Source organism: Lates calcarifer, linkage group LG20 (genome assembly GCF_001640805.2).
Source record: "Lates calcarifer isolate ASB-BC8 linkage group LG20, TLL_Latcal_v3, whole genome shotgun sequence".
Classification (NCBI taxonomy): Eukaryota; Metazoa; Chordata; class Actinopteri; family Centropomidae; genus Lates; species Lates calcarifer.
Window position 1 is genome coordinate 19,233,513 of NC_066852.1, and position 16,353 is coordinate 19,249,865.

Genomic DNA, 16,353 nt, shown 5'->3' on the forward strand with positions numbered 1-16,353 from the left:
ATGTTATCTTACCAGTACATACTAGTTGTTGCCAACATAATTTTGGAAAAAGTAAACAAGCAGAAAATGACTTTGGAAATCACTAAGCTTCATCCTGAGCTTTTCAGTCTTGATCATCAGATGGAGTGTGCTCAGTTGTCATTGAGGTTATCCATGACAAATGAGTATTTAGTAGCCTCATGGAATGGGGCTTGAGAAGAGCAAATTAGGATAAAAAAAAACACACAATTTAAAAGAGCAAAGACGTGTCAGTTTCAAGAGCTGTTTTTATTTATCTTCAGTACACTCAGCGGATCAGATACCTGACTGAGGAGACACTGTTAATAACTCCAGGACTACACAGGGAAAATCTATTAAATCTGAGATTATTTTTTTCTCCGTCAACATAAGTTCACATTTTAAAAACATTCACACATAGACCTACTGCAGGTGTACAAATACAACTGTCATGAACAGTTTCTACAAACAGTAGAAACACAGTCAAACATTTTCATATTTTTAGTTTTAGTTGTGGCTGCTATTGTTAGATTACAACTGTTTCTTTAAAATTTCCATGTAAACAAAGTTTACACTTTTTATGGTTCAAACACATTAGAACAACAAATGAAAACAGGTACTAGACTGAAAGAAAAATGCTAATTTACTCATGTCCTTATCTCTGGATGATTATACAGAAACTCAAACCTCGTTAAGAATACCGCTTTGAGGATTAAAATGACAACACTTGTGCCGCTTGACAGTTAAAACAACCAGGAATTAATTTCTAAGTCAGTGATAAAGATCAGTCTTAGTGTGTGAAATGGGCCTGCTCAGCAGAAAACAGGACAAACAAGGATCTAGAAAAAGATGCCTCGGTGTGAAATATCTCTCACTGAGGTGGGAACAGAGCAGACGAGCTCAGTCGCCAAAAAAGGTGCAAAACAGATAAACGATGTACCAGTAAAAAGTCGGTGACATCCTCCAGTGTGCTACTGTCTTTCCCTTTACCCTCAGATTCAGTTCCTAATTGTAAAAAGCCAAAATATACATTTTAGTACACTTCACAAAATGATTATATCTGGCAAAATATTAGAGTTATTTCCCATTAATGTAAGTACGATATTTTAGTTTGCACCAAAAACAAATAATAAAATGCAGGCTGGCACCTAATGGCCTAATTATACTTAGAGTACAATATTTAACATCAAAGGGTTTTAGTGTCATATAAAAACCAAAAAGATCATCTTACTGCACATTAGCAAATCAAATATATACAAATCTACATTAGGTAATTGAATATCTGAATAGGCACTTTAATTCAAAACAGTTCAGCCAGCCCTCAGAGTCATTTTTGATGATACAACATCACAAAGACACGGCAGTTAACTTTGTTTTTTTCTCGTAAGAAAGATGATTGAACCAGATTGCGACAGAAAACCCAGAAACAGACATTAGCCCTAATAACCACACCAGTAGATTTGGCCAGATCAGAGAGACACACACACACACACACACACATACACACACACACACACACACACACACACACACACACACACACACTCACTCACTCACTTGCACACACAGGGAAGCTCTAGTTTCCAAGTATAAAGTAGAAGCATTTGCTACAGTACAGGAAGGAGATATTTTTTTAACATGCACACACTGTAGAAGACGACAAACTCCTGGAATGAATATCCACCTCCCTCATGACTTCCCTGCTGTACAATGTACTGTCAGTGGGAAGAGTCATAGTGCTTTTTAGGGACAAGGTTCATAACAACAGCCTTTCACCACCAAGCAGTCCTATTAATAACAGGGCAAGATGATCATTAATGTCACACTACAAAACAATAAATAAATAAATAAACAAAATAAATCATTATATAAATAAATCATTTTGTGTTAAATAAATAAATCAATAAGTGAAAAGACTGATCAAGAGGAGAAGAGAGAGAGGCAGTGCTAAAATTTTAGGTAACAGATGCTCCTGGACACTGTTGTAGAAGCAGTTTGAGTTTTATAGCTGTTTTTTTTTTTTTTTTTGGCCGGACAGTAACTTAGGGCTGCAACCAAAGATTATTTTAATTAATCTGTCAATTGTTTTCTCTAATAATCGATTAATTGTTTAGTCTATGAGAATACTGTGCTGTAAAAAAAAAAAAAAAGAGAAAATGCAATTTACAAAGCTCAGGTTAATGTCCAAACAGTCCAAAACTCAAAGACATTCAATTAACTATCATAAAGAAAAGCAGAAAATCCTCACATTTGAGAGACTGATCCCAGAGAATATTTGGCATTTTTGCTTGAAAAATGACATCATACGAGATACCTAATAACAAATGACTGAAATGTCAGAATAGTTGCCAATTAAATTTCTGTCAGTCAGCTAATTGATTAATCAGCTAACTGCTGCAGCTCTAATTTACACACAGCCTTGTTGTGGAAAATATTTGTTTTAAAATTAAAAACCCAGCATTGCTTCTATCACAGATGTCAATGTCCTTGTCTAGTTGCTTCCTCCTTAGCCGATCAAAATCCCTGCTTTTACCTCTTTGAACGTTCTCATCCAACTGAGCAGGAGGTCAGCCAGATCCATTAGTGAGATTAGTAATGTAACTGTAGTCTAAATGCTCCTTAACAGCAATGAATGTTAATTAGTGGTACCAAGTTTCTGGGTAACTGTGCCCTAATGTTAGATAATGTAGATCATCATACAAATACTTGACACAAGCTAGACAAATACAGGACACCTTTTGTCAGGAGTCACCACAGAGAAAAGAGTAAACTGCATATAAAACTGTTTTGGGGATGGCTGCGCCCAGCGAGAGTGTTTGGGGCTTTTACAGAGCATAGATAACAGCACTGGCATATATCGCCACAGTAGTACAAACTTTGGAGCAAATATTACCGCCTCATTTTGTTTAGCCTTCTCAACTGTTGGCTAGATGTGCATCTCACATGATTTTTAGGCAGCCAATAAACTTGAGGTGCTCTCGATTTACAGTACCTTACCTTACATACAGTGCATTCACATTCAAGATTAAAGTAATCCACCTCAATGGTGAGATAAATCAAGCACGCCTCAAGTTTGTTACAAAGCTGAGATGATTTTAAAAATGTTTGAAAGAGAGGTGGCCGCACCAACATGGGACAAAAACAGTTTGATGTTTCAATCAAAAATCCAAACAAATCAGCTAACAGATTGTTTTCTTGTGAAATCAGTGTAGATGATTTGTGATTTTTGAAACAAACTGCATCCTGACAGTGCAAGCCTTCTTACAGTCTGTGCCTGCGAGGGTCGGAGCGTGGCGGGGAGGGCGGTGGGGGCAGAGTGACGGTGGTCGGGAGCTCCACTGGGTCGTCCATCGGCAGGACCAGTCGAGTGCCCCTGATCGCCACTTCGTGCTCCGCCAGGGCGAGCTCGTGATCCAGGCCATCATCGCCCCCGGTACTGGCGGTGGAGGAGTGCTTGCGGTTGATGGTGCGGGATCCGGACGCGTCGGTGCTGACAGTGACGTCAGCGTACATTGAGCTCACGTTGGCGTCATTTAGGATGAAGTCAGAGTCGTCATCGTGGAGCTGGCCTTCATTCTGGTGAGTGGAGAAGAGAGAAGAGAAAAGTAGGGGAGGAGGAGATGAAGATGAATCACAGGAAAGGGAGAGAAGAATCTGTGACTTTAAATAATCATGAGTGACACCACTATATGGGTAATCTTTATATATAGTAAAGACACTTATTCTGTATTTAAATAACGCTTATGTCCAAACCTCATAGGCCTGTGGGCTGGTGAGGCATCGTGCCAGTGGTCCACAACAAGCAGGCAGAGTAGCAGTGAGAGGAGGACCGCTGTGGGTCAGGAGGGGTTTCAGATAGCTGGAGAACAAGCTTCTGTCAAGGACTAAACAATTTCAACAGACTTACTTTCAATTCAACTATCTAAATAGTTGCCAAACTGTTCATGGCTTACTAAGAGACCTTTGCAGCAACATTTTAAGAGTTTGTAATTAAAAAAAAGAAACACCTTTGGGAACTATAAAACAATAAAGTACTATATATGTTTTTTGAAATATTAAGTAAGTGGCTCCATCAGTAGCACTCCTGTACAGGAAGATCAAGTTGCCACTTTGTATTTAAGTTTGTAAAGAGCACCCTCTGGTGTTCGAAGCTGAATTCAGCATCTGCAGTTCTGAGGAACCACGGCTCAAAGGATACTTGTGGTCAAAGTTGTACCAGATCCTGAAGGGCCAGGCGCTCTCGTGTTTGGTGTTCCTCCGCTGTGACCCATCCAGCACCGCAGAACTCTGTTAAACGCAACATTTAAACTTATCTGCCATTTCATTACTTAATCTTTTCTATTTGATGTACAGCTAGCAACTTAACAGTGCAACCAAAAAATATTTTAAACAACTGTTAGAACAAGAGATCTTACTCTGTAATGATTACTTACAGAGTTTTCCTGGTCAGAGTCCACACCCACCCTGAGAGAGAAAAGTTAGCCACAGTGATTTTAACAGAAAAACATCCATCAGAAGGGATGAAACACAGACAAAGAGATAAAGGCATACAAACAGATGCAGCGCCTTACAGTATGCTCATAAAGGACAGCATGGGCATGGTGCCCCCTCCACAGATCCAGACGGTGAAGAAGACAATCAGGAGGGTGGTTGAAAACATCATCTGACGAGCATACGTCGCTGTGTCTCGGATGGAAAGAGCAAAGGTCATTGCCCCGCGCAGACCTGGAGAAGACGGAGGACAGGAGAGGACGGGAGACTGAGAGAGTGTATGCATCTTTGACTAGAAGACTGTGTGCAATTTTGTATTCATCATCAACTCGCAAAAGGTCAGTTTTTCCTAATTACTGTTGGTGCTAACAAGCATATCTTGCATGGTCTGCAGGTTTGGATGTTTTTTCCTCTCTGTGCTGGTTGTGTAAGAATCTACCATACCATGTAAGAATACTGATGAGTCGTATCTAAAAAAAAAAAAATCTGAAGTTTTTTAAACATATTTCAAGAAAACAGTTTAAATTTTCTGCACAATTAAAGGAAATAACCTTGTGGGTTTAAACACAAAGAAACAATTATGAGCAGAGACATGAGGGGGATTCCTATAATTAACCTGTTTCAATAGAAAATGTCAGATGACTTATTCATTGCAAAACTGAGTGTTGTTGGTCTAGAAAAAGACTGTCTTAGCACAATATTTTCTAGGCTAATGGCCAATGTTTTTAAACTCCCACTGACAATTTATTTTAATGGAACCAGGTCCCGGGTGAGTAGTAGTTTGGGGCCAAGCTCGAGAAACGTTTCTCATCGTTACTGTGTAGAAAATATGCAACCCCAGAGACTTAATTTACCTGCAAACATCATGACGTGCTGAAAGTTGGACCCGATCTTGTTCTTGCGGCCCAGGTTGAGTAGAAAGGATAAAGGGTAAATGTTTGCTGCTCTGCCCAGAAACACTGCCACCTACACCGCGCAAGAAGGTCAAGGATGTAATGCAGTGTAACAATAATACAGTACAGATGCAGATGGGGTTGAGTGGAAAATAATCGTGGGCAGACGGCAGTTCGGAAATTCTATCTCGCGGTTGACTAATCATTGTTTTAAATGTGTTTTCTATTTCATTCTGCTTGTTCTATATTTCTTAAGCTCCCTGTAGATGGATAAAATATGCTTTAAAGGTTTAGCAAGTGAATCAAGTTATGGTAAAACAGCAGCACCATCAAAACATTAACTAGCCTAAAGAAGAACTAATGTTTAAGAGGAACAACACTGTTTGATAGTCACTCATCTCTGGAGCAGCAGAAAGGCTGTGATTTGTTTGTGTGGAGCGTTAAGGGCAGGCAGAGTAAAGGATACAAAGGCTCCAATGATGAACAAAGGGTTAAAGACATGTGACTGGAAGGAGAAGAGAGTCAGACCCATGTAGGAGAAGATGAAGTTCTCTGCCAGGAAGTTCAGTAGTTCAAACAACTGGTGGGGAAGAGACAAACACACACACAACTGAAAACAAACAGGCTGAAAACTGAAAGTGAATAATTCATGTTCCATTCTTGTTGCTTCTGATGTAAAGTTATGTGGAAATGTTTCTTGTAAATGCTGAATGCATTCACTTTGTTCATTAGATGACTCACGGAGGCAGGCATTTGTGACAAATACTGTCAGTTTTATCAAGTTGACAGAGAAAAACGTATTATACATTTTTCATTTTGAGTAACTACGTTGTTAATTTCAACATTTATACCATAAATACAAAACTAAAAATGGGGAGGCACCCAGAATACCTGACTTATAACTGTGTGCATCATTTTTAGTTCTCTCTTAATAACAGTTTCCAACATGGAAAGAATATGTTTACAGAGCTTGTAAACTGTATTTATCAACATTAGTATTGCTCGGCTATATTTCAATTTACTGTCTAGATATACAAGTGTATAGTTTTTTTGAAAAATGTCTAGTGGATGTTCACATGAACAGTAATGTATTTGCAATGTTGGACTGTCACATTTGAATAGTAAACTAGATAAGCAGGCACAAACCCACATTTGCCCAAATTGTCAACTGCTACTCTCACCCACAGATAGACATAGATGTAACTAATCTCATGTAAACTCTGCCCAAATGAAACTTGTGATGAGTTTATTTCCATTCTTTAAAAATACAGTTATGGCCATAAAAGCCACCATTGCACAGAGCCACCAGAAGAAATATATGCAAACTTTGTCAGCAGCTGCTCTTAATTTACTTGCTTAAGTTAAATTACTCTTAAAATCTTCAGCTGAAGTCCTGAATACAACTAAGAACATAGTGTGCAGCCAGCTTGTTGAGTATTTCAACACAAATGATCCTAATAAAGAAACATTTCAGTCTGGTTCTAAGCTATGAAAGGCATTCAAAGTGAATTATTCACAGTTTTTATCTTGGAGTTAGATATTCAGAGACAAGTATGTGTTTGTTTTCCTCAATCTCGCTGCTGCTGTTGACACAGATGACCACAGGTTTCTTCTTCAGATCCTATCAAACCCATTAGAAACACAGTGCTGTGCCATATACTCATGTCCACAAACATTTTGCCTGTGTTGTGGTGACACATTACGATGTTATTATCAAAAACATCTATGTTTAGTTGTATCCAGAGCTATTTCTAGGAAAGACCTGCAGCCGTCAGGTCAATCAGCTTGGTGCTTCAATGTAAAAATGACATCAACTAGTGGATGTCTCAGAACGTTGTGTAACTTCAACATCCTCTTTTCTGAGAATCTCCTTTTGAGGTATTTCTCTCTGTTTTTCTTCAATTCTGCAACGACTGCACTTTGTAAACCAGATTTTTTGCTACATAAACACAAATAAGCTAGAATAATCGTAGTAGTAGAGCTGGTAGTAGCAGTGTTGGTCAAAATGTGTATCAGAGCAATGATTAAAGCTGTTTAAAGACACTGTGACTGCATTTCACCTGTTTGGTCCTGTCCTGGGATTCAGGGGAGAGATTGTTATAGGTGTAGTGAGCCTGAGTGATCCCACAGAACAGCACAGCTACTACACCTGAATAAACACAAAGATTACACTTCAGTGTCACTGAAAACACATGAAATTATACTGTGGTGGAGGTGGTCAGAAGCATTTAAAAATAAGCATTAATTTTGTAAATGATGATAAATACATTTTAGTCTTTCTAATCACACCATCACAGAAAAAGTCAGTCAGTTTTACCATGTAAAACTTGGCTTATCTTGTAGTTTTGGAGATTAACACCTCTGGACTAAATTTCTATTAGATCAACATCACATAGGTTAGGGGTGTGTTTCAGATGGTTTCAAGTGTCCTGGTTTGAATCATCTCTCTGTCTCCGTTGATAAAAAAGTCATCACTTTTAGGTGATAGCTGAAACTTCTTGAGAAGAAAACCTGAGACAACTAAAAATACCCAGTTGTTTGATAAATGGTTTCATAAAGTAGAAATAAGACTAAATCTTTTAAAAATCATAATTAAGTAAAACTAGACTAAATTGTCTTCAGACTAGACAATAGTAAACAATAATCAAATGACCAAAATATCATTAGAAATAATTAACATCTTTATCTCTGTTGCATGCAGCAGCCCTGGGTGTAGGTGTACCTGTGAAGCCGCAGGCCTCAGCCAACAGGAAGGTGCTCCAGGACATGAGGAAAAAAAGAGCTGTCTCCAGCAAGGGGAAGTCCCTCAGCTTTGTGAACTTGGTAACGTGATAAACACTGAAAGTCAAGGACTAAACAAGAACGAGGCACATCCACAGTGCACCTGCAGCACTCATGTGACAACAGAAACACATACGTGTATAAATGAATGTGAATTAGCTGAAAAACAGTCACTAATTTGCTCCAGAACAGCTGTAGTTGTCTTGAGTTAGAAGTAGGGCAACTATGTTAATCCCTGTAGTGTTAGTCTAATGATGCATATGCAAACCTGTGAATATAAATGTACATTATGCAACAATAAGAAAGAGGTGAAAGGATATGAGAGCGGTCATGACACCGGTGGCCACTCCAAGAGCAAAAGAGCCACTGAAAACGCCCAGGAAGATGCCGAAGGACTTCAACATGGCCATGGCCTCAAAACTGTGGCTGTTATCTCCTGCGGGCTGGTACGCCACAATGGAGCTAAAGGACAGACAGAAAAGAGTACAAAGAACTAAAACCATTTACATGAAAAAAGGAAACAGACCATTACCGAGAATACAGGAAGGGAAACTGGTCAAGTGCTACACACATGCTCAGATAAAGACGGAAACGTAAATTTTTAGTAGATGTTAAGACGAGCATCAAATAAAATCTGCAGCAACCCAAATCCAATTCTGATTTTGTAAAAACTGTGTAAACTTTGAGGATTTTGGTTTCCCCTTAAAAATAGTAACAAAGTCTTAACACACATGGACTGGAGTTGGGTTTTACAGTCAGAAAAAGGGAGGTGGTTAGGGTCTTGCATGCCCAGTTCTGATTGGATCTTGGATCTCTCAACTCTATTTGGCTAATGCCCAGTAAAAGAGCAAATAAGTAAAGAAACAACCAATTCAGATGCTACCACTTTATGAGGAGTGGCACCCAAATTACCTCTAGACCAACCAAGCAAATCACCAGCAGTAAAAGACACACAGATTACCAAAACTTTAATAAAAATGTATAAGGTCATTTGCTTGTTCTGTAGAATGTAGAGAAAAATGAAAAATTATACAAGGAGTGGATATAAAAGGGCTGCAGTGGCTGGGGGTGGGGGTGTAGGGGAGGGCAGTGACCATCCTAATGGGTGGTGGTTTAAGGCTACACTCTAAATAAATGATCTGTATCACACTGACTCAGTTTAGATGATCAGGTATACTGTAACACTATAACTCTGCCACCACAACCATGCAAACAGCCCGCCCACCCACCGGGGAGCCAATGTCTGGTTTTCTCCCAGCCATTCCTCCGCCCCCTCGGGCATGACTGGGCCATCGTCTCCTGGGGAGCGCACAGGTCCAGCCCCCTGCCTACCCTGTTTCTCCAATCGGAGGAGAACACTGCATACATACGTACAGGCAGGCGATGAATGACACGGGTGGGTGAAGGAAGGCAAGCAGTGAAATGACAGGGATTTATGTTAGTATGATTAGTGTCCATTCATGTGTGGAGTACAACAGCTGAATTTGCCACAGTCATCACAGTGCAGGTACAGGTACAGACTGGCCATGAAAGGATTCCTTCCTAATGTGATACTAATTTCAGTGATAGAGGATGAAATCCACAGCCCTGTGTAATAAATTATTTTAATTGAAGCTAATATTGAGCTTAAACAGTCAGAGTCAGACAAAACAAGCAGGTAACTTCTACAGTTTCAGTCTTTTTAGTACAATATTCCCTCTTTGTTTTACTATCCAACAGCTGCAGCAACGGAGGAAACAATTCCTTAAAATTTTAATTTTGCACAAAAAAGTTAGTAACTTTGCAAAAACACCCACAATCTCTCTACCTCAGACTGCTGGAGCCTCCTGTGAGCTTCAACTGAACTTAAGAATATGTTTTTGCACATATGTATTTTGTCCCCCATCACTTCTTTCAGAGACATGATAGGAAGGGATCTTTCCACGGCCAATATGAACAGGGGGAATGATTACAGCAACTAATAACTCTTACAATGTACACATAGTTTTGAGTCTGACTTGAAAACCGAGGAAGTGAGTAGTGGGAATTACTGAGGCTGCATGGGCTGTGTGTGTATATTTCTTTAGCATGTAATCAGTGCTTACGAAGAGAGGACGATGGCCACAGCATCATTGAGGACACTTTCCCCAAAGAGTAAAGCATACAGGTCCACATCTACCTTGAGCTCATTGAAGATAGCAAGCACTGTCACTGAAATACAGAGGAGAACATGGAGTTGTACAGGACGACAGAAGCGAGGAAAGTCCTCAAGCAGAAAGATAAAGTGCCAAGCTGCATTGTTACCAAATATATGGATACTGAAAGCTAAGCTAACGCCACCTACCTGGGTCTGTTGCGGACACGATGGCCCCAAAGAAGAGGCAGTCAGTAAAGTAAAAATCTCCCCCTAACTGACCCACAACTTTCATGAAGGACACAAAGCCATACATGATCAACCTAGGAGGAAACAAGGATGTGCACAAGTCACAAGAAATACTGGAATAAACCTGTCAGATGAGAAAATATCACAATTTCTGAGTATTTCAGAGATGACCAAATGACTTACCCAATAACAAAGCATGATATAACTGTTCCCATGAAAGCATAGGCCAGGATGGAGCCAATGTTTCTGAAAAAATGTCTCTGAAACAGAAACAAACACACAGGTTTATTAAAACTGAGGCTTCCTGGTACTGGTTTTACAGCAGGACAATATAGATCAAATCAAATCAAATGTATGAAGAATCACATGCAAAATAGTGCAACTTTTCATTGTGCTACATGGCAATGTTCTCTAGGGAATAACAACAACTTAATTTGAATCAAATTATACAGAATCCTGAATCTATATTTTCATCTGACTATTCATTTCCACACAGTATACAATGAATCCTTTTCACCCTCTTACCCTTTTCAGACTGTAACCAGCGTGGAAGATGATGGGAGGCAGCAAAATGTTGAAAAACACTTCTGGGTCAAAGGTCACCTGAAGACAGTGGTAAGTTATAAGAAGTTATACACCTATTTACACCAACTAAATTCAGAGTGCATGTTTTTTTGTTTGTCTATGCAAACAGTCATGTGTTCATTCCCTTGCCTTTCTCAGCATCTCATCATCCTGCACTTGGTGACCTTTGCTTCGGCTGACTTCCCCCTTCAGGGTGTACTCGTAGAATCGGCCGCTGACGTTGACTAGCAGAGTGGCAGGACTGGCGTTGACAGCACAGCTGAGGACCAAGTCACTCATGCTCTGGGGCACGTGGACACCGAACCGCAGGATCACACCCACCAACAGGCCTTCAGGGAGAAGAAGACGAGGAAAGACGGAGTGAAGGATCCAAGGATCTCAAATAAATATCTCTTGTGCAGCAAAATAGGGTGAGGTTCTATTTAAAACACCTGCCTGCCTTGAATTATCTGGGTGTGCTTTAATTAGATTGGGGTCTTAAAAAAAAAACAAATAATAATTGGGCCAAGTATTCTGATTCATCAAAGCGGCTTATCACTGCATACTTAAAATGAATGACGGTGCAGGTACCTGGCTATTTAAAAAGAAAAATTAGTTGCTTTTTATTTCTGTCTAATATTCTGCAGTCATTTCAGCTGTCAACAATAAACTATATGAACCACAATTCCACAATCCTAACGCAATTACTACTTATAAATAATATAATATTGGATAAATAACACTCCTTTGAACGCGAACATCTCTATTACAGTCTCCCCCATATGCAATGAAACCTAAGAATAAGCTGTCAAGTGCGCTTACAGATCAAGTTTGAGGAGCTAATACCATCATAGCCAGCTAGCATTAACGCTAAGTTAAATTAACTGACTGACATTACACATAGCTAACGTTGGTGCTCCTACCATAGATCATGGCGAGTCCTGTTTCGTGCAGGAACCTAAATCGTCGGTGTTTGAACAACCATATAGTTAAAATGGTGAGTGTTAAGAGCATTATGAATATGAGAAGATTGGCACTGTCCTGACGGTGGCTCTCCTCAGCCATCCTCTCAGTTGCGACGTTGTCCATCGCATTGCCCTCGCCTTGGCTCCCGACGAGCACGAATGTCAACAGAAAAGGCAACAGCAGGAGCGCTTTCGACGGTTGAACACCAAGAAAGCGTCTCAGTGTGATCCCCATTGTGACTTTCTGTGAAACGGTTACATTTGTCGTTTAATTCCTATTGGTTTTGTTGTGGGGGACGAACCGAGAGCAAATGACAGCCTCTTCCGCAGCCGTTATCAAAACACGACGACTTCCGGCTTTTCAAAATAAAAGTCACTCCATGGTCAGTAGTTGGCCTGCGACCAACAGCGACAATTCTTGGTACTGGAGGGTTTGAAGGTTGAGGTTTGTTGTCATTACACAAGCATGATTGTGCAATGAAATCATGTACAAAGACAAAATATAAACGCACACACTGGCGGACAAACAGTCATACAAATTAGAGTTAAACACAATAAAATTGGTACAATAAAACTAACTAAGTAGGAACTGAAACAATGGAAATAAAAGTATGTGGAATTATCTAGTTTTCTGCAGTAATCATAAAAGTCATAAAATGTGATATCATCTTCATCTAAGTCAGAAGCACAAACAGACATAATTGTGCAGAAGCTTGTAACACACAATTATATTTTTTCATATCTTTATTGAGTATACATTCATAGTGCTGTTGGAAGAAGTGGGTGAACCCTTAAGTGGTCAGACCTCCTTCGGTAGCAATGACCTCAAACATTGCACTGCCAGTAACTGTGGATCAGACTTGCACAATGTTTTTGAAACTTGTGTCCTTACAGAAGCCATCAACCTGGCCTTCAGTCTATTTCATCATTCTGTAAGCCTTTGAGCCTCTTGGTTTATATGCACCACTTGTAACAGGTGCTCTCATCTAGAAGAAAACCTGCGCTGATGTTGTGAGCATCCTGTCTCTGTGTGCCATGATGCTTACTGCAGTGTTTCTGCTTCTCTGTCTGACTGGACATGTGTTTGCTGAAGAGGCACCTGGTAAGAACATTTAGAGACTAACAATTAGGATTTTAAATTATAGGCAACTTATTGTACATAATATGCCTTTTTGGCTGTGTATTAGCAGTTATTCAGTTGTGTGTGTGTGCGTGTGTGTGTGAGAGAGAGAGCAAGAACGAGAGAGCAGACTGCCATCAATCTAACCCTACATTTCTTTAGGTTTATACACTGTACATGAGTGCAAAGATTCTCGGTCATCCAGGTCAGGACTTCTTGAAGATGGTTTGCCTCTCATCCGAAAGACTTTTAACTGTCTAAATCAAGTCCAGTTGCCTTCATATTGGCACTTACTATATCTATATGTAACCCTAATGACCCTTGATTTATTGTTTTCATGAAACTGTACTGTTGCTCTCAACCCTTGTGTGTCTCTGACAGATGTGGAGTGTGTTGTGGTACATCAGGAATATGTGAAGTGTTCCTGGAATAAGCAGGGGATTCCAGAGGTCAACGACACCTTCTACAGCTGGTTTGTAGCCTTAACTAAATATAACCTCATTTTTTAAATGTCATCTAAATTTATCAAATTGCTAAAAGTAATTTGTCTTGCTCTTCAAAACAGCAACTCTTGTGTAACTCTTATAAGTTTGATAAAAAATTAAATTACTGAGATTACTTGTCATAACAGAAAATGTACAGCTAATCCTGCCCCACTTCCAATATTCCCACTGCAGACGACCTGAATATTAAGTGATTCTCTGCTACATTTACAGCCGATAAGGCTGCATACTTTGCTTTGCTTTGTGTTTGAATGACTAAACTGTGTTTTCTACACAGGTTCCACCATGACAAAGAAATCAGTAACTGCACCACCTATGTGTCAGAGAGCAGCACTAACATTGGATGTATCCAGCCCTATAACAACAACAAAAGATTCACCACATTTTACACTAGACTGGTGCATGGAAACAAGACTTGAACTGAAAAACAGAGGTATGTTTAATTACTGGGGAACATAACACTGATAACTATAATTTCAATCTTTTTCCTCCAGGAAAGGAAAACAATTCTTGTATTTTGACATAAAACAGGCTGTAAAAATATAAAAATACATGTAGATTTGCACGTCTGCCCTGTTACCTTGACATCACATTGTGTACTGTATTCGCTGTCACTGATTGGTCTGTCTCATCTCCAGTCTTGTTGTATCCACCAACCAGCGTGACTGTCCAAAATGGATCTGACTTTAACCTGTGGTTTTACTGGAACCAAAGTTTTACAAACTGTGTGGAGAGTGAGGTTCGCTACAGGATCAACAATAAAAAGTGGATGGTAGGCAATCTGAGTGAATAGTCTTATCTGTCTTTATCATTCTTTGCTTCATTTTCCTTTTTTTTACCTCCCTTCCCACCCTTTGGCTTTTTCAACCCCATATTATTTTCCATAGACTTCTCAAATTGGAACTGGGGATCAGAATTTTTGCATCATCTTGCCCTCCAGCACTGCCCAATATGAGCTGCAAGTGCGAAGTAGACTGGCAAACAACTGTGGACAGTCTGAATTCTGGAGTGACTGGAGTGAGCCTGCAGTCTGGGGATCCAACAACAGCATGGGTAAAATTGCCTAGATATTCTGAAAGAATCACTGACCTCTAGGCACTGAACCAATTTGTGGCCAGTTTTCAGAAACATTACTACAGAGGAGCATCTAGCTGGATGATATTATAATTATCAGATCGAGTCTTGTCAGGGAAATTCCTCTCATAATCGTGTGTCCTTCAGTGTGATCATGAACAGATGAGTCCTGTATAACTCACATGGTAGCTGTATGATTTTGTATTTTTGATCCACGTTGCATGTAGCTCACATAATAGCAATGTAAGTTGTTGTGAGACTAAATACAAAGAATCTCACTATAATGGAATTTAGGCTGGATGGGGTTGAAACCTCCGTCTTGTGCACTTGTGCTCTGAGAATGTTGAAAATATACACCTGCACAGCAACAGTATATGTCTTTCTAAGAGGTTTAAGGAGGATGTTTTATCCTTATGCTGGAAGGCCTGAGGAGAGACTGTGTCTCTTGCTTGAAATCAATAAAGATCTATAAAAAATAAGCATATTGTGTGAACTGGTATTTGAATACCAACTCTCATCTGCACCAAACAAGGATGGATTTTTAGTTTCCACAACAGTCTGATCTGAATTTCAATTTACATTTTTGCCAATTCCAATTTTTGTTCTTTCTAGGAACTATAACTAGCAGCATACACATAAAAAATAAAAACAAATAAAATAAAAATCTCTAACCTCTATCCTCAACTACAAAAAATGGTCGGTCATGAAGTAACTGAGGCTCATGGCACATGGTCACTGTATTGATTTATAACTTGATTTCTCATCTTAACAGTTCCACAGAAGTATGTCACATACCATTGTACAGCTAGTACATCTGAGGGTAGCATTTAGCACCATGATGCTTTCATTCACATTTGATGCAATATCAGTATTTTCCATAGTCTCAGTCTCAGTTTCTTTGTCTTCCTAAAGGTCTGGGGGACATTATTCTAGCATATTCTGAATAATTTTAGTATTTAATTTGACCATGTCATCTGTCACAACTGATGAATATATGCCTGAGCATTTTGCAGACAATCTGCCATCCAGTTAACTGGAAATGAGCCGAGATGAGCAGATTGTTACCTCAGACGTCAGAGATCAAATGCCAAGTTAAATATTAATCACAGATGTGTGGGCTGAGTGCTTGTTCTTGTTGAAATTTTGATAGTGTACTTAGTTGTTTGGTAACACCGGTAATATATCACTTGCAAATTTATTTGTGTTTTGGGACATATTACAAGCTCAGATTCACACTGCTGTTGTGATTTTGTGCCACATTTTGCCACTGACAGAGAGGGGTTAGATCACCACTTTATGTTTGATTTTGATGTGTTTATGAGTTGTAAGCATGTCGTTTGAAGTAATTCTTCCATGCAGTTGAATTCACAAATTGTCTGTGTGTTGGTCTACATGTATAACATACCGCAGCACATACATGAAAGGTTGCACTTGAGATGCAGGTATACTTTCTCAATCGTTATTTCTTGAAACAGTTTCCTCTGACAGGAAACACAACCCACAAAACTCAACTTTTGAGAAAGAGACATAGATGTGACACACATATCAAGAATCACATGACCTTTTTGTCATGCACAAACCACATTATGCAACACATGCAGTG

The 16,353-nt window shown here is 39.4% G+C and overlaps 2 protein-coding genes across 2 annotated transcripts; one reads left to right on the top strand and one right to left on the bottom strand.

The window, feature by feature from the left end:
- Positions 1 to 248: 248 nt before the first annotated feature.
- Positions 249 to 12,472, bottom strand: LOC108893203 (sodium/hydrogen exchanger 6). Its single transcript, XM_018691064.2, has 16 exons — positions 12,012 to 12,472; positions 11,239 to 11,438; positions 11,050 to 11,127; positions 10,708 to 10,784; positions 10,486 to 10,598; positions 10,247 to 10,352; positions 8,483 to 8,624; positions 8,104 to 8,209; positions 7,442 to 7,530; positions 5,848 to 5,961; positions 5,343 to 5,454; positions 4,569 to 4,722; positions 4,431 to 4,461; positions 4,196 to 4,284; positions 3,751 to 3,856; positions 249 to 3,573 (listed from the first exon to the last, which is right to left on the bottom strand). Exons 1-16 carry the CDS (start codon positions 12,286 to 12,288, stop codon positions 3,259 to 3,261), a joined length of 2,109 nt encoding a protein of 702 aa, XP_018546580.1. The 5' UTR covers positions 12,289 to 12,472; the 3' UTR covers positions 249 to 3,258.
- A 435-nt stretch (positions 12,473 to 12,907) lies between these two features.
- On the top strand, positions 12,908 to 15,229 carry LOC108893180 (cytokine receptor common subunit gamma). Its single transcript, XM_051078834.1, is given in 6 exon segments — positions 12,908 to 13,155; positions 13,555 to 13,645; positions 13,954 to 14,095; positions 14,097 to 14,109; positions 14,315 to 14,448; positions 14,564 to 15,229. Coding segments are annotated over 6 exon segments (624 nt in total). The 5' UTR covers positions 12,908 to 13,091; the 3' UTR covers positions 14,744 to 15,229.
- The last annotated feature ends 1,124 nt before the right edge of the window (positions 15,230 to 16,353 follow it).

Excerpts from the sequence above, each read along its gene's own strand:
- LOC108893203 (XM_018691064.2), bottom strand. The coding sequence starts at position 12,288 with ATGGGGATCACACTGAGACGCTTTCTTGGTGTTCAACCGTCGAAAGCG. Across the intron at positions 11,439-12,011 it reads AGGACTCGCCATGATCTATG|GCCTGTTGGTGGGTGTGATC; the intron begins GTAGGAGCACCA and ends TTCTCCCTGAAG. Across the intron at positions 3,574-3,750 it reads CCAGCCCACAGGCCTATGAG|AATGAAGGCCAGCTCCACGA; the intron begins GTTTGGACATAA and ends TCCACTCACCAG.